The sequence below is a fragment of the Hylobates moloch genome, unplaced genomic scaffold (genome assembly GCF_009828535.3).
Source record: "Hylobates moloch isolate HMO894 unplaced genomic scaffold, HMol_V3 SCAFFOLD_9, whole genome shotgun sequence".
Lineage (NCBI taxonomy): Eukaryota > Metazoa > Chordata > Mammalia > Primates > Hylobatidae > Hylobates > Hylobates moloch.
Genome location: NW_026652284.1, coordinates 20,047,535 through 20,064,567, shown reverse-complemented (window position 1 = coordinate 20,064,567; position 17,033 = coordinate 20,047,535). Strand labels below are relative to the sequence as shown.

Below are 17,033 nucleotides of genomic sequence, written 5' to 3'. Positions count from 1 at the left end.
GGTGGTGCTTTCATGTGGGGCACCCCCCATCTGGGCCCCATCTCTCAGAGCCCTCGCATGTGTCAGGGCGTCTGCTGCTCCCTGTGAGGCTGTAGCTGTGGGTGTTGCTTGTTGCTGTGTGTACACTCGGTGACAGGACCATGTGTCAGTGTTTATGTGACTGATTCCCAGTGCAGCAAGGCGTATTAGAGTGTTCCTGGCTACGTTTGGTCACCCTGAGTGGGGTGTCTTAATGGGGGACATTAATGCACCCATCATCACTGTGACTCTTTGGGGCCGTGCCCAGCTGAGGTTGTGTGGCTGACCTGGGCACAGAAGCCAAAGTTGCTGTCATAGTGTGTCGTGTTGATAGGCATGTTTGTCTGCCTGGACTTTAGGTGTGTGTCTGTGGTTTCTGCTGTAACTGCCTGCGGAATTGTCTCTTTCAAATGCAGAGGTGTTGGGTGTGACCATAGGTGACCATGGTCAAGGTGTCCTATGGACTCCTGTGGTGGGTTTTACAAGGTGGGTCTTGCCTCTATGGGCAGGCCTCACAGTGTGCACATTTCTACGGGCTTGTATCTTGTGACCTTTCCCAGGGCTCTGTGTGTGTGTGCAGGTGAGGGCTGTGTGAGGTTCAGACCCTGGCCCTCATCCTTGGGGATTATCTACCCCGGCAGTTGCTGGATACCTTTTGAGTCTCATTTACTGTTGTTATGTGACCCTGCCGGGGCAGGCAGGGCTTGTAGCCATGTGTGGGGTTGCATCTGGGTCTCCCTGGACACACCTGCCCGCCTCTGTGGCTGCGTGTTGTCATGCATCTTGTTCTCACACATGAGAGTGGTTTGTGGTGTTACCGTAGCTGTGTGTGCAGTTACTGGTGTGCAGACCTGCACAGGTGTGGGTTTGCATTTGTGTGTGTATCTCTCCTGGTACTTGGACCTGCATGTGTGTGAGTGGGTGTGCTCCTGTGTAACTCAGAACGCCAACGTGTATATTTATGTGTTAGTATATAGCTCTAAGAATCACTGTGCACAGTCCCCATCATATGTGTTTGTGTGTGTTGTTTTCTTGGTACATGAAACATATACATGGTGCAGTGGGACTTTAAATATTGGTGTGCAGGCTTCTGTGTGTGCGAGCAGGAGGGGAGGGAGAAAGACAGAGAGAGAGAGAGAGTGTGAGTGCTTCCTGGTGTACAACTCCATAGCACATATGTCAGCAGGAGCCGCCTGAGCTGAGCCTTGGAGGGGCAGGGGGAGGGTCACCATCCTGGAGGCTCTGGGGGCTTCCAGGCCCAGCCCCCAGCTGGGCCAGCCAGCAGGGATGCCGCCTTCCAGGAAGGCTCACAGGGAGTTGGCGCTGGAGAGGCCAGGGCTGCCAAGCGCAGCTGGCAGACACGGGATTAACTCTGCGTGTGCCCTGGCTCACCTCAGGAGAGGGTAGCTCGAGCGTGTGAGGGTTCAGGTGGCTCATGCACAGGTGCTGGGCTGGTGGGCATCCCAGTGTCCTCTCCCCTGAAGCACCCCCAGCTCACTCTGCTTGGAGAGGGGTGGGCTGTCTGAGCAGTGGGCTGTGGCCCAAGCCTCGTTGACTGAGCCTTGCCCCCTTCCGGGAGAGGTGGGGAGAAGCACAGACCCCTCCTGGGGATCCAGGATGGGCTCATCTCTGCAGCTGGGACTTGGGGCGATCTGTCCCTCCCCAAGGGTAGCAACCCGTCAGGGAGCAGGACTGAGTGGGTGGGTGGCTCTGGTCCTGGGCCCTGGGCTCTGGGCTCACCTCACTTGGCAGTTGGCCAGACCCTGTGGGTCTCCCACACAGAGCCCCCTCCCACGATGCTCCCGCCACTCCCACTTGCTGCTCAGACAGGTGCCTCGGTCACTGATTGGAGCTGGTGGGACCCGGAGGGCCGGGGCGGGTGGAGACTCCTCTGAGGCTTGGTGGTATCAGCTGACCTTGCTCTCCCCGTCTCTGTTGCAGAACACAGATCTATTTGAGATGATTGAGAAGATGCAGGTGAGGATGGCTCTGTGGCCTGTTCTGGGGAGCCACAGAGCTGGCTGGGCTGGGGGCTGGGGGACCCTTGTTGCATCTCCAGCCCTTCACCTCTCTGAGGACAGGCCACGCCAGTAAAAGATAGTGGCTACTGGTTGTCCAGGGTCCTCTGTCTGGAGGTCAGGGTAGAGGATGCCCAACCCCCTCTCTGACGCCAGAGTCCATCTAGGCTCCCAGCTCCCATCCCTGTGTGAAACTGCAACAGGGCTGGGGTCAGTACATCAGCCCACCCCACAGACACACACAGCCCCTCACCCAGTGAGAGACACCACAGGCTTTGTGGTGGGGGGCCCAGGTGGAATGGAACTGGAGGAGGGGACAGATGCTGGGGGCCTGTCAGCCAGAGACTGTGCTGCAGGAGTGGGAGGTATTACCCCTCCACCCTCCACCCCACAGCCCCGTCTGCTTTTCACATAGGTATGCATTGGGAGGTGGGCAGGAGGTGCTGGTGTGGGAGTGCCTTGAATACCCTCTAAACTTCGATGCCTCCTGTTTCTCTTTCTGTCTCTCTCCAATGTCTCCTATTTCTCTGTTTTTCTGTCTCGTCTCTGCCTCTCCCTCCCCCTCCCCCTCTCCCTCAACACATATCTGTGTAGATAACAGCCCCCCCACCAGCGCGCACACCGGCATGTGCACCTCCCCTGCCCCCACTCCCAGTGGCACATGCATTCCCGCAGAGTCCCCAGCCCTCCCTGAGGCTGCCAGCCTCCAGCTCCGGTCACTACTGGGACAGCCAGCCCTTCAGAGAGGCCCAGGGCCCCCAGCCAGCTAGCACCCTGTCCTGGGAGTACTCCCACCTTTGCGAGCCGCCTCCTAGGGCTTTCCCCTTGCATGCCTTGGGGAGGGGAGGCAGCGCCTGGCAGCCGGCCTGGGAGGGTGTAACAGTGCTGCCTTCTCTTACAGGGAAGCAGGATGGATGAACAAGGCTGCTCCTTCCCACCGCCCCTCAAAGTAGGTGGGCCTGGCAGTCTGCCTCCCTCTCTAGGGGGTGGAGGGGGTCCGGGAAGTGCTGCCCATCAAGCAGGAAATCCATCCCCTTTCAGCAAGTAGTCTTACAGTGTGCCAGGCGCGGGGGGGGGCACAGCTGCGAGCAGGGTAGACCCAGCCCCTGCCCTCTAGGAGTTCTGTGATGGGGAGAACCCCTCTCTTGCTGGAGGGCCGGGGCCTCTATTCTAGCTCCTCCTCTCCGTCTTCACCACTGCAGACTCCCCCTGCCTCTCCAGGCGTCCCCGCCCCAAACTCGAAGCCCTCATCTCTCAAAGACAGCTGCTGCCAAATGTTTTCCCTGAAACCAGTGATGACCAGCAGTTGCAGGAAGACTCCAACCCAGGCCCTAGGAGACTTATGAGCTCCTGCTCCATGAAGCTGCTGTCTAGATGGGGAGGGAGTGATAGGGAGGCAGGCCTGGGTGCCCCCCCAGCCACTGGTGAGGAGACTGACCGGAGGCAGCGGACCCAGCAAGATGAGAGGGAGGCTCTTGTTTTTGACCCACTTTTCTTAGCTTATGGTTCTTGGTGAGTTGGGATCCCAGAGACCCTAGAAGACCAGGCCTGGTGGAGTGGGCCCAGGGCTGCAGGGTGAGGGTTAGAGGAGGGTGCATGGGCAGTAAGCCTGATGCTGTCTTCGGGGCAGAGGCCCTCACACCAGCAGCATCAGTGCCACCTGGGAGCCTGTGAGAAATGTACATTCTCAGACCCCGCCCAGACCGCTGCATCCAAAGCTCTAGGGTGGGGTGCAGCAACCCGTGTTAACAAGCCCTCCAGGCAGTCCAGCGGTTTCTTCTGGGGAGGCAGTGAGCCCTCCTTTCTCCAGGCAAGGAGAGTCCCAGAAGATGCCAGCACTCAGCACGCTAAGCCTGCCTCAGCCCCTGCCCATCTGTAAGAGGCGATGAGGCCAGGGCCCCATCTACACTCTCAGCCCTGAGGCTGGCCAAGCAGAGGCGAGCTCTGGGGGGACTGGAGGATGGACAGATGGAGAGACCCTTGCCCTGTTCGTGTTTTGCAGACAGAGGAGGACTACATTCCCTACCCGAGCGTGCACGAGGTACTCAGCTAGACCCCCGCGCCCACCCTTACCCAAGCCCAGGAGGCACTTACGCAGGGCTTCTGGATACCAGGTCCTCCTCCTTAGGAGCCTGACCTGCAGGCCTTGCTGCGGGCTGGAGACTTAATTTCCAGGCCCAAGGCCTCAGAGCCCATTTGAACCCTCAGGCCTTCTGAGCCAAATGTTCCAGCCTCCTGGGCCAAGGTCATGCTCCAGCTCTACCTGCCCCCACACCCCCTCTTAGAGACTTGGGTCTCGGCACTGTCTGGGTCTGGCTGAGGGAAAGGGCTGGAGCAGAACCCTGGGGCCCACACAGGCTCTGGCCTGTCCCCTCATACCCCTTAGCCATGACAGAAGTGGCTCCAGGTCTGAGTTGGGAGGGTGTCCTGGGGCCCCCAGTGGGGTACAGTGTGGGGTGGCTGTCAGCTGAGTCCCTCTTCAGGTCTTGGGGCGAGAAGGACCCTTCCCCCTCATCCTGCTGCCGCAGTTTGGGGGCTACTGGATTGAGGGCACCAACCACGAAATCACCAGCATCCCCGAGACAGAGCCACTGCAGTCGCCCACGACCAAGGTGAAGCTCGAGTGCAACCCCACAGCCCGCATCTACCGGAAGCACTTTCTCGGCAAGGTGGGTGGCCGCCTGGTGCAGCGGGACTGGCTGGGGTGGGTCACAGTTCAGCCCCATTCGAGGCTGGGCCTGGGAGGGAGCAGAACCCATGGGCCAGGGCTGAGTGACAGTCCTAGAGCCCTGAGTGAATGTGCTCCCACCACACACACTCCCAGTCCCCAAGGAACATGCATGGCGGAATCACTTGTTCATTCAACAAACATTGATTGCAAAGGCAGCATTATGGCATGGTGGTTCACGGCAGAGACTCTACCAGGGCTTGAATCCTGGCTCTGCCACCCACTACACAGGACATCGGGCAAATCGCTTAACTTCTCTGTGCCTCATTTCCTAATCTGTGAAAATGGTGTTTGGTGGTAATGATACCCACCTCCTGAGGTTGCTGTGAGGCTTCACTGAGCTGATATCTGTAAGGTCTTTACAGTGGCGTCTGAGACAAAGTAAGTGCTCAGTCAGGGGTGGCAAATAATGAGCACTAGCTGTGTGCCTGGCCCTGTTCTAGGCACCAGGTATACAGCAGCCAACACAATAGACTCAGGCGCTCCCTTCGGGCAGCTTGGAGTTAGAACAGTAATGTCATGGATTAATGCAGCCCCTGCCCCGCCACCAGCACAGAGGAGGAACCCTGCCCAGCAGCAACTCGTCAGAGTGTTGTGGGAGCCAAAGGGAGGTCCCATGCCGGGAACCTGTGTGGCAGGTTGCGGGCCGGGTGCTGTCTCTTCGTCAGCATAGAGCCAAAATGGGGAAGTGGGTCGTAGGCTCTGGAGTCTCGTGGCATGTGTGGGAATCTTGGCTCTTCCATTAACTGTTAGTGTGACCTTGGGCAAGTTATTTAACTTTCCTCATCTGTGAAAACGGGGATAATAAAAGTACATGCAAAGCTTCTAGAACCACGCCAGGCACATGGTAAATACTCAGTTAATGTTAGCTGTTTTCATGTCTTCATAATTACTTGGTGATATCAGGATTATTCTGTTTTTGCAGAAGAGGAAACCGAAGCTCAGATGGGTAAATGATTTAGTCAGGGTCACACAATGACTAAGCCTGGGAATTGAACCAGCTTTGGCTGACCTTCCATTAAGGTGCACGGGAGAGATCATGCTCCTAGTCACTGTGTGTGTGTGTGTGTGTGTGTGTGTGTGTGTGTGTGTGTGTGTGTGTGTGTTGGGAAGAGGGGGTGACTCCTTGGGGGTTGGAAAGATGTGTGACCTCCGTCTGGGCCGGGGCATTGGCCTAACTCTGGGAGACACTGGTGCTAACCAATGGAGTTAGGTGGAGGATCCACTGTGACTGGGACTAAACCAGCAAGCCCAGGGTCAGGAGCCTTTGCCTGGGAACAAACCCAGAACCCAGCATGGAATTCTACTTCCCAGCTGAGCCCTAGAGGTGGAGCGAGACCTGCATCCGGCACCTGCTGTCCAGACGTTCCCAGCTGGGTCTGGCAGGTGGTAGGATCTGGGGGTACTGTATATGCCAAACACATGGTTGGCACTCACAAAAGTTTGTTGAACGAATGACAAGTGACAGATGAAGGTAGGAACAGATGAAGGTGGTGGACCTTGAGTGCAGTAGGCTCTGAAGAAGTGCAGGCTGGAGGGTCAGAAGAGGCGGCCGGGCACTGTGGCTTATACCTGTAATCCCAGCACTTTGGGAGGCCGAGGTGGGCAGATCACTTGAGATCAGGAGTTCAAGACCAGCCTGGGCAACATGGCAAAACCCCATCTCTACCAAAAATACAAAAATTAGCCAGGTGTGGTGCTGGGCGCCTGTAATCCCAGCTACTCGGGAGGCTGAGGTAGGAGAATTGCTGGAACCTGGGAAGTGGAGATTGCAGTGAGCTGAGATGGTGCCACTGTACTCCAGCCTGGGCAACAGAGCAAGACTCCATCTCAAAAAAAAGAGAAGAGGCCTCATGTCCAGGATCAGATTAGCAGTACTGAGGGGAGAAGCCCCAGGGCTGGCAGAATAGCAGGGCCCCTTCCTGACTCCCGGTGGGGTAACGGGGGAAGCAGCCAGGTGCCCAGGCACTGGGCCCTATCCTGGAAGGCGGGGGAGGTTAGGATGACTTTGGGCGTTGACTTCTTGGGACCCTGAGCCCACTCTCCCACTGTGTCCTGGGGGCTCCTCTGGGCTTGGGGGTGTCCAGGTAAACTCCCCACTCTCTGGACTTCCCTACCAAGTGCCTCCTTATCAAGTGCCTGCCACTCCCTCTCTGCTGGATGATGTCAAGCATTTGGGGGTTTCTGCCACTCTGTGCCCAGGCAGAGCTGGGGGACTCTGCCCCAGGTCCATTGAAAATGCCCCTGAGCTGTGGATTCGTGGGGCACATCCACTGGGCCCCTGCCTCTATCTGCTCCTGGCCTCTGAGCACAGGTGTTCATGTTTGAACAGGATGTACTTCTAGGATGATTCCTGGGGCGGGTGTGGCCGGGCAGCCGGCTCCACTCCCAGAGCTTGGGCTAGGGCTGGGGCTGAGGTTGGCAGGGGGAGCCCGGGGCCAGGCTGGGTGGTGTCTCCCTGAACTTCCAGCCCTCGGCTTTGGGACTTCCCCACTCGGAGGTGCCAGCCCTGGGCTCCTCTCTGGGGGGTGCCATCCCTGCCACAGCCACCCCTGATACTCCCCAGGGTGTCTTCCCAGCCCTGTGCCCTCTCCTCCAGGTGAGACAGGAGGGTGGAAACCTGCCTGGCCAGCCGCCCTGTGTGTTATGAGATGTTTCGCTTCCTGTTTCTCACGGGCCCTGGCTTCAGGGGCCACAGAGTCACAGGTTGGGCAATCAGCTTTTGCTCATTGAGCACCTGCTGGGTGCCCAGCCCTGAGAAGGACCAGGGCTGAAGACAGGCATGCAGGTCCGAATATGGTCCCGACTCGATGAGCACCCAGAGATCCGGTGTTACTACCCACCTTCACTGAACTGAGCCAGGCACTTCATCCCTTTCAGTCCTGGCCGCCACCAAAGTACAGGGTTCCCTCCTATTTGGCAGACTAGGAAAGCAAGGCACAGAGAGGCCAAGTGACCTCCTCAGGCTGCCCAGCTGGTCAGTGGCAGAGTGGGGCTTTGAGTGCAAGTCTGTCTGACGTGGGGTCTGCTATAAGCCGTGACACCTGCTATGGGCGAAGGACCTGCATCTGGGAGTGGGTTGGCTTTCTGGCCTCGTTTCCAAAAGCCCCATGCTCAGCCTCACCCCCTCCCCTGGCCCCCACCTCCCACTGCAGGAGCATTTCAATTACTACTCACTGGACACTGCCCTCGGCCACCTTGTCTTCTCACTCAAGTACGATGTCATCGGGGACCAAGAGCACCTGCGGCTGCTGCTCAGGTGAGGGTGGTGGGGGAGTCCCGAGATGGCAGGAAGGGCTGAGGTCTTACAATCTCAGAGCCCATCTCATTTGACCTACTCTCTTCATCAAGGCCCAGAGAGGGGCAGAGATTTGCCTGAGGTTGCACAGCAAGTTAGTACCCGAGTCAGCCTAACACCCATCATCACCTCTGGTCCTCGCTGTGGTCCACCCACTTCTGGCCTTACTTTGTGGGGAGTGGGGTTCCCATTTTCCTGTCCAGCTGCCCAGGCTTTCATCATGTGACTCTTTTCCCAGGACCAAGTGCCGGACATACCATGATGTCATCCCCATCTCCTGCCTCACCGAGTTCCCTAATGTCGTCCAGATGGCAAAGGTGAGGCCTCCGCTCTCCTGAGCTTCCCTGGTTGGCCCCGCAGATGGGCACCTGTGGGGCTTCAGCTTTGCCTTGGCGCGCCCCCTTCAGCTGTAGGCCCTAGCCCTGGGCTGCCGCCCTAACCTGAGGCCGTCTCTCACGTGTTCCCGCCGTGTCTTGGGCTGCCACGTGTTCTCCTGGGCCCCCGTTCCCTGCCTGTGTGCTTTTGGTTTTCTCTATAGCACCTTCAGATCTCAGGGGACCTCCGTTCCCTGAGCAACAGTGAACCCAGAGTCCTGCTTTAGCCTTGGCCATTCCCAGCATGGCTCCTCCCCAGACCTTGACCAGGGAGGCCCAGGCAGCCCCGTCCTCTCCTCCCTGGCCCCACGCCCCACGCCCCTCCCTTATCTCCTCCTGCAGCTGGTGTGTGAAGACGTCAACGTGGATCGGTTCTATCCTGTGCTCTACCCCAAGGTATGGTTGGATCTGGGCACAGCTCACTGAGGGTGGGTGAGTAACTGGAAGACTGAGCATTTATAAAGCACCTTCTGCGTGCCAGGTATTTTCCCCAGGTTCTCTCATTTAATCCTCACAATAACCTTGTGAAATCCACAATTTGCAGAAGAGGAGCCACCGAAAGGGCCTGTGCCTTCCCCCAGGGTGCACAGCAGATAGGAGGGCCTGCGTTTAAGCCTTAGTTTGTCTGCCTTCGAGGCTGGCCTCACTCACATCTGGAACCTCTGTGATGTTTGGGGACCCTCCTGAGAGCAAGCTGTGCCATAGTCCCCCTCTGGAACGGGTGTCTTTTCTACTGGCCTTGCCTTTTTATCCCAGAAGAGACCTGTAGAGAGAGAATAGCCCCGGCACTTCCTGCTCGGATGCTGGGAGCTGGGCTCTAGGCACTGTGACAGTGTGGGGCTAGGGGCACGGGCTTGGCACCTCCTGGAAGAGGACAGACAGGTAAACCCTTTTGTCCCTGACTGAATTCTGGAGCAGTGTGAGGTGGTGTGGTCCAGAAAAGGTATCCTGAAGGGGCTTCAGAAACCAGGGCCCACCTCCTGCTTATGGGAGAGGAAACTGAGGCCTAAGGTGAGGAGGAGAACTCGCTCAATGCCCACAGCAAATTGGTGGGACGTGGCCTGTTCTGGGAGGATGGTGTGGGTTTACAGAGGAGCCGAGGAGTGAGTTGGGAGTTAGAGTGGAGTAGGGGTGGGCTTGGCATGGCAGGACCGGGGCTCACAGCAAAACTCAGGAGCAGTGAGCTTAAGCTTTGGAATCCAACGGACCTGGGGTCAAATCCCAAGCCTGCACGTGCTTGCAAGCTGTCGACCTTAGGCGAGTCACTTAAGGTCTCTGAACCTGAAGTTCAGAGGGGACAGCTGGACTGTCTCCCTCCCAGGCTTGTTCTGAGAATTACATGACGTGATGCGTGTAGAGCGCCTGGCTCAGTGCTTGGCACAAGGGAAGAGCACGTCGAATGGCAGCTTGCACACGCAGCCTCTTCACCCGGCGTCCTCTCCTGCAGGCTTCCCGGCTCATCGTCACCTTTGACGAGCATGTCATCAGCAATAACTTCAAGTTTGGCGTCATTTATCAGAAGCTCGGGCAGGTGTGCTCACCTCCTCCTCCCTGCCGCCCCTCCCCACCAGGCCCTGTATCTGGAGCCTCACACCTTTTCCAGGGCAGCACACCGGCCAAGGGACTCGGGAGCCCAAGGGTTGCCAGAGGTCCTCCCTCCAGCCCTCTCTGGGTCCGAGTAGGGACAGAGGGCAGGGGCTTCTCAGGAACTCCAGCTCAATGACCTTGGCCCCTCATCCCCAGACCTCCGAGGAAGAACTCTTCAGCACCAACGAGGAAAGTCCCGCCTTCGTGGAGTTCCTTGAATTTCTTGGCCAGAAGGTCAAACTGCAGGACTTCAAGGGGTGAGTATTAGGGTGGGCTGAGCACAGTGTAATCTGACTTGTGCTCCTGGGCAGGGAGGGAGCCCCTGTCCTGGCCCCATTGAGGCCTGGCCGGGGCTGGAGACTGAGCCGTGGCCTGGGGGGCCCGGGGGCAGGTTCCGAGGAGGCCTGGACGTGACCCACGGGCAGACGGGGACCGAATCTGTGTACTGCAACTTCCGCAACAAGGAGATCATGTTTCACGTGTCCACCAAGCTGCCCTACACAGAAGGGGACGCCCAGCAGGTAGCCTGGGCACCCCCACCTGCGTCCCATTTCCACCTGTCCTCCCCCTCCACCTGTCCGTTCAGCCTCCATCACGCCAGGCTCAGCGCCGGGCCCTGGGACAGAGATGGAAATGATCAGCGCCCCCACTTGTGGGCTCTCGTTGTGTCAGGGGAGACAGAAAGCCTTGGTTTCTACAGTCAGAATGGCACCCACTTCCTAGGTGAGCATAAATGCGTGGGTGCATAGAGGGACTAGAACAGTGCCTAGTACGTTGCAAGAGTTCAGCAGATCTGAGCTGGTGTTTTATGGGGAGTGGAGAGCATCGTGGGGTCATGTGGGGACATGTAGTCTTGGCAGAGGTGGGAGTCAGGAAAAGCTTTCAAGAGAAAGTGACTTTTAGGCTGTGAAGGAGCTGGGAGAAGGACGGGACATGCTCCAGGTGGCGGGAACAGCTTCTGCAAAGGCCTGGACTCGAGGACCTGCAAGGCACGTGCCAGGAACTGAACTCGGACGTGTGCGCCCTTGTCCTGAGCCTCCTACAGGGCTATCTGCCTTCCCAATCAGGTCCCCAGCCCAGAGGGATAAAAGGGAAATGTGAGAAAAATGGAAATAGTTATTCCTTATTTTTAGTGTCTCTTAACTTTAGTTTACTAAGGGTCTGTGTTCATTTTAGCAACATGAATGTATACCAAGTTGAGCTTGTTTATTCGATCGGGGGCCATGTTTGGGGCATTGAGATAGGAGAAGGGCTGAGAGGTAGGGTCTGGGGACCAAGAGACCTGGGCTCGAGTCCCCAAGCTCATTATAGCTCATTAGAGCACCTTCCAAGTCACTTCTCTTGGCCTTGGTTTCATCTTCTGTCGCAGCATTCCAAGAAAACTAAAATAATTTTTCTTGTAATTTCAATAGATATCCAGGTACAAGTGGGTTTTGGTTACATGGATGAATTGATTAGTGGTGAGGTCTGGGATATTAGTGTTCCCTCGTCACCTGAAGAGTCTACGCTGTTCCAAACAGGCCATTTTTCAACTAAAATAGTTTTAAGACAAGTGTTTTTGCTACATTATTTTGGGTAAAGCAAATCCTTAGATGTGCCCTCTGACTACCCCAAACCCTCCTAAACTCCCGTGGGCACCCCTCTCCCCAGTGGGCCCCCTCTGGCCAGACCGTGAAGGCCCGTGGCTTTGTGCTCAGTTGCAGCGGAAGCGGCACATCGGGAATGACATCGTGGCTGTGGTCTTCCAGGATGAGAACACTCCGTTCGTGCCTGACATGATCGCATCCAACTTCCTGCACGCCTACGTAGTGGTGCAGGCTGAGGGCGGGGGCCCTGACGGACCCCTCTACAAGGTGGGTGCCCTTGGAGCCTCCCAGGGGCATCAGCAAGGGCCCTGGCTGCAGCTCTGCCTTCCCTGGGATGCCCCTCTGAGCCTCACTTTTTCCAGCTATAACTGGGGGACCGTGGAAGGCTTCACTGGTGCACTGTTCACACCACGCCCCCTGTCTTCCCCAAAGCTCACCCTCTCAGAGAGGACAGTTTCCCTCCTCTGCCTCCTGGCCTGGTATCACTGTCCTCCACCTCCCATAGCCTCCTCTGCCTTCACCATCCCGATGATTCCTGAGGCCCCTACCCATCTCCACCACTAAAATTCAGGGCAAAAGATAGAGGGCAGAAATCTCTGGAAGAAAGATTCATCCAGCCCACAGTCACTGGGCCTCCCTGACCAAGGGGCAGGCCAGGGAGGCGAAGTAGGGGTTTCTGGCTGGGGTGAGGCAGAGCAGACCCCAGGCTCCACAGGAACGGACAGCTGCCCTCCCTTCCAGGTCTCTGTCACTGCAAGAGATGATGTGCCCTTCTTCGGACCCCCCCTCCCGGACCCCGCCGTGTTCAGGAAGGTGAGGGGCACCCCCCACCAGTCATGGGCAGAGCAGGACAAAATGGGTGGGGGCCTGGGGGGTGCATACACATTCTGCCTTATGAGGTCCCAAAGCTTCATTGTGTGCCAGGGCAGCTGGGCTCCCCTAACTGCAACTGGGGCCTGGCTTTTCCATTCATCTTGAAAGCACCTTTTTTTTTTTTTTTTTTTTTTTTTTTTCACAAGGTCACAGAATAAACTACATGATTGTTTTACACTTTCCATAGTAGACTGGCCTTTCCTCATTTCTGTTCTCTTTCTGACAGTTCCAGTCTCTTCTTTCTTCTAAAATGTTTGGGGAGGGGCACACTTCAAGCCTGGGCTTCAGCTCTGTACATAGCGTGTTCTGCTACCCTAGACTGAAGCAGTAGGTCGAGACCCCAACATCTGTGGAGTTTGCTCTCCCGAGGGCGTGGGCAGCCATGAAGGGCACTGGGGCCCCTTGAAGGTACCTGGGGAGGTGAGCCCAGGGAGATGCCCTATTGGGAGTGAAGAGGGTGACCTCAGGCCCCAGTAGAGCATGGTTCAGGAGCTGCAGCCTCTGCCTCACTGGGGTTCAGACCCTTGTTTATGTTTCATCTCAACTTTCCTTTCTTATCTCCTCCACACTGGGGGTTTCCAGGGGCCTGAGTTCCAGGAATTTTTGCTGACAAAGCTGATCAATGCTGAATATGCCTGCTACAAGGCGGAGAAGTTTGCCAAACTGGAGGTGAGTATGGGCTGTGAGGGCTGGGTGACCCTCTTCTCACCTTCCCACCTATAACTTCAGCCCTGTCCCTGGGAAGGGAAAAGCCATGTTCAGACCTTGGCCTTAGCGGGGACACCTGGGACTGGATGGATTGATGGATGAGTAGGAAGTCGGGGAGAGGAAGCTGGAGGGATAGTGAGGAGTTCCCAGGAGATACTGGGAGGCGGTTAGGCTGACAGAGACACCTTGGGACTGGGTGGGGGGTGGACCTGGGGGGTGGGGACATGAAGCCAGATCTTGAAGGGGCTATGAGAGGCCCTTCATATGAGGGTCCCTGGGGGCTGCTTGAGCTGTGGAGTGGCCTGGGGGAAGGCGGTGCAGGAGCCCTCCGCCCTCCCCACTCCCCCACTCATTCAGAGAAGGTGGCCAGGATTTGAACTGTGGGCCGAAGGGCTGATCCTTGGGGTCCCTCCTGACGGCCCGGGCCTGACCCACAGGAGCGGACGCGGGCCGCCCTCCTGGAGACGCTCTATGAGGAACTACACATCCACAGCCAGTCCATGATGGGCTTGGGCGGCGACGAGGACAAGATGGAGAATGGCAGTGGGGGCGGCGGCTTCTTTGAGTCTTTCAAGGTGAAGGGCCCCAGGTCTAACTGGCCGGGGAGCAGAGATGTAGCTAGGGCGGAATCCCAGGCTGAGGCTGATAGACTGATGGACACGGCGTGGGGGTGGAGTTTGGCAGAAGGGGCGTGGCTGAGGGGGTGGAGTCCCGGCCTGAGGGATTGACACAGCATGGGGAGTGCGGCTAGAGGCAGTTCGCATTGGAGGTGAAGTCTGAGAGGGGGCGTGGCTGGGGCGAAGTCCCGGACTGGGGCTGATTGACATGGTGTGGAGGTGTGACTAGAGGCCGCTCGCCTGGGGGTGGAGTCTGAGAAGGGACGTGGCTGGGGGTGGAGTCAGGGGCCGGGGCTAATGGACATGGCGTGGGGGTGTGGCTAAAGGAGGCTGTAGTCTGGGATGAGGGCAGGGCTCGAAGTGGACCTGGGCTTTAGAATGAGCTTACACTTGGGGACATAGTCTGCCTTGGGTAGAGTTTAAGGGAGCGGCGTGTAAGGTGGGGCCCTGGCTTGGGGAGGGGTAACTGCTGGAGGTGGGGCCTAGGTGGAGAATTCACCTGGGAATCCTGCTGAAGGGTGGAGGATTCTGGAGCCAGCAAGGGCTGCTCGTACAAAGGCTGCCAGGTCCGAAGGCAGAGAAGAGAGGAAGAGGCTCTGTCTTGACTGAGGGAAAGAAATAGAGTTCTCAGAAGAGGTGTGTGAACCATGATCATTGGAGAGGGACCTGGCCTGCGTGACCTACCCTGCCTGTCCCTGGTTTAGCTTAGCATTAAGAGCACGGACACTTCAAATCTCAGCTCTGTTACTTACCAGCTTGGGCATTCTGTGAGCATCAGTTCTTTATCTGTTGAGTAGAGTAATGGCAACTTACCTCATACAGTTATTGTTATCTGTAAAAGAGTTAGGTTAGTGCAATATAAGTTTAAAAGCAAAATGCAAAACCTTGCCTGTCTGCCTCAGCAACTGTTGTCTGAAATGAGAAGTGTGGGGAGTGGAGTAGTTCCTGGACAGGGTCTGGACTCACCCAGGCCACAGGGCCCCAGGTGGCAGCCTTTTTGCCACCGTCTCCTCCACCCACAGGAGGATAACTGCCCATCCTCCAGGTGCCCGAATGGCTGGTCACACCTCACCCTCAACCCAGGGCAGGTCAAACAGCTGGAGCTATGGGTTGGAATAAGGGAATTAGCCCAGCTGCCCAGGCCTGCTCAGGAACTGAGGTGAACAGATCATCTTTGAGAAAGAGGCTTGGGGACTGGAGACAGGACAGGTGGGGTCAATATGGATCTGGGGTGTCTCCTTTAAGGAGGACTCCGATGGTCCCACATCTGCTAGGTGCTGGACGGTGGACCTAGATTAGGTCAAAGAATTTCTCAGAAGCAGCGGAGTCCAGAGTTGAGGGCATGGGTCCTGGCATGCCGGCCTCACCCCTGCCTCAGTTCCATCGTGTGTGAAATGGGCATGACTGCTAGTCCCCATCTTGCAGGGAGATCCAGTGACAGAGTGATTGTAAAGCGCTGGTCCCATAGCAAGCATTTGGTATAGATTGGTCTGAAAAAAACAAGGAAGGAGGGTGGGAGGGAAGAAAAGAAAGAAGGCAGGAGACCTCTAAGAGGCCCTAACAGGAATGAAACTCAGGTGTCAAGAGGGCTCTCCGTGCACACTTTTGGCCATGACCTAGTGTCTTCTGCAGTCCTTACGCAGCCACATGAGGACACTCAGCACAGAGCAGCCTGTGTGTCCCAGAGACTGAGAGAAGTGAAGTGGTGTCCCCAAGGCCACCCGGCAAGTTGGTGGCAGAGCCGATACCTGAGCTACCCTTAGGCCCCATATGTACCTGCTTCTCATGTGACACACAGGGAAATTGAGGCCTGGCCCCACCTCCCTCTGTTGCCGTGCTGGCCACGTGCCCAGGGGAAAGGATTTCCAGGGCTCACCCAGAGTGGCATCACGAGGGAGAGACCAGATGCCTGGGCTCCTGGGTTTCCCCAAGGGGACGGCCCTTAGGAATCCTGTGCCTCCTCCACCGCCACCCCCTTCACAGCGGGTCATCCGGAGCCGCAGCCAATCCATGGATGCCATGGGGCTGAGCAACAAGAAGCCCAACACTGTGTCCACCAGCCACAGCGGGAGCTTCGCGCCCAACAACCCCGACCTGGCCAAGGCGGCTGGAATAGTGAGTGCCCTCCCCCTCCCCAGGCCCCTGCCCCTCCCTGGGGGGCCCCTCAGCTCTCCTCTGCCTCCTGAGGCCTGGCTCCACCTCTCTCTGTTGCCCTGCTGCCCACGTGCCCATCCTAGGCTCTGGATTTGGTCTAGCCACTGCTTTCCATGGGAGGGGGGTGAAGTGCCCAGGCCAGGACACTGCAGTGCTGACAGCTTGCAGCCTGCAGCCCCTCCCCAAGCTCCTTGGCCCTCCCCTCCTCCTGGCCCCTTACGCATTGAGGTGTGACTTTCCGCAGGTCAGCCCTGGGACAGCCTCTGTGTCTCATTCCTTATTGAGTATCTATCTGTTTGCTGGGGACTGGGCTGCTGTGTGGGCACCTACTGTCAAGCCTTGGGTTTCTGGGAGCACCTACTGTGTGTCGGGCTGTGGGCACCCACTGTGTGTCAGGCCCTGGGCTGTTGTGTGGACATGCACTCTGTGAGCATCTACTGTGGGCCTGGCCCTGAGTACCTGTGAGCACCCACTGTATGTCAGGTCCTGGGCTGTTGTGTGAGCATCAACTCTGTGAGCGCCTACTGTGTGCGCAGCCCTGGGCTGCTGTGTGAGAACCTACTGTGTGTCAGAAAATGGACTGCTATATGAGCACATTGTGTGTGATAAGCCCTAGATGTCAGTGAACACCTACTGTGTGTCAGGAAGTGAGCTGTTGTGTGGGTACTTTCTCTGTGAGCACCTCCTACTGTGTGTCCGCAGCAGCCGGGGCCTCTGTGGTGTGGCTGCCTATTGTGTGTTGGGAATCTGGCTTCTGTGTGAGCATCTCCAGAGGGAGCACCTCCTGTGTGATCACTGACTGTTGTCCAGGTTCTTGGATTCTGCTGCTCACACTCAGGAGTGCTGGGCACATGGATGAATACGGCCTATGGCTATGGGCCTCACTGCTGTCCACTGCCTAGTGGCCACCCCAGGACACTGCACCCACTGCTGTGCTCCCCACCCATCCATCCAGCCACCCATCCATCCACCCACCCATCCATCCATCCACCCATCTACCTATCCACCCACCCACCCATCCACCCACCCATCCACCCACTCATCCATCTATCCATCCATCCACCCACCCATC

General features: G+C 57.4%; 1 protein-coding gene across 18 annotated transcripts in view; it reads left to right on the top strand.

The window, feature by feature from the left end:
• Positions 1 to 17,033, top strand: part of RAP1GAP (RAP1 GTPase activating protein) — a 73,165-nt gene that overhangs the window by 47,149 nt on the left and 8,983 nt on the right. For all 18 annotated transcript variants that reach the window (XR_004370887.2, XR_004370886.2, XR_004370883.2 and 15 more), the window contains 15 exons: positions 1,960 to 1,995; positions 2,938 to 2,985; positions 4,039 to 4,077; positions 4,520 to 4,705; positions 7,920 to 8,023; positions 8,301 to 8,379; positions 8,779 to 8,832; positions 9,884 to 9,967; positions 10,180 to 10,280; positions 10,415 to 10,544; positions 11,721 to 11,876; positions 12,351 to 12,422; positions 13,065 to 13,151; positions 13,628 to 13,765; positions 15,791 to 15,922. Coding sequence is in view for 11 of the 18 variants with exons in the window: in XM_058443913.1 (XP_058299896.1) it covers positions 1,960 to 1,995; positions 2,938 to 2,985; positions 4,039 to 4,077; positions 4,520 to 4,705; positions 7,920 to 8,023; positions 8,301 to 8,379; positions 8,779 to 8,832; positions 9,884 to 9,967; positions 10,180 to 10,280; positions 10,415 to 10,544; positions 11,721 to 11,876; positions 12,351 to 12,422; positions 13,065 to 13,151; positions 13,628 to 13,765; positions 15,791 to 15,922 (1,446 nt within the window). In the remaining 7 variants the exon portion in view is untranslated. The remainder of the gene's footprint in view (positions 1 to 1,959; positions 1,996 to 2,937; positions 2,986 to 4,038; positions 4,078 to 4,519; positions 4,706 to 7,919; positions 8,024 to 8,300; positions 8,380 to 8,778; positions 8,833 to 9,883; positions 9,968 to 10,179; positions 10,281 to 10,414; positions 10,545 to 11,720; positions 11,877 to 12,350; positions 12,423 to 13,064; positions 13,152 to 13,627; positions 13,766 to 15,790; positions 15,923 to 17,033) is intronic.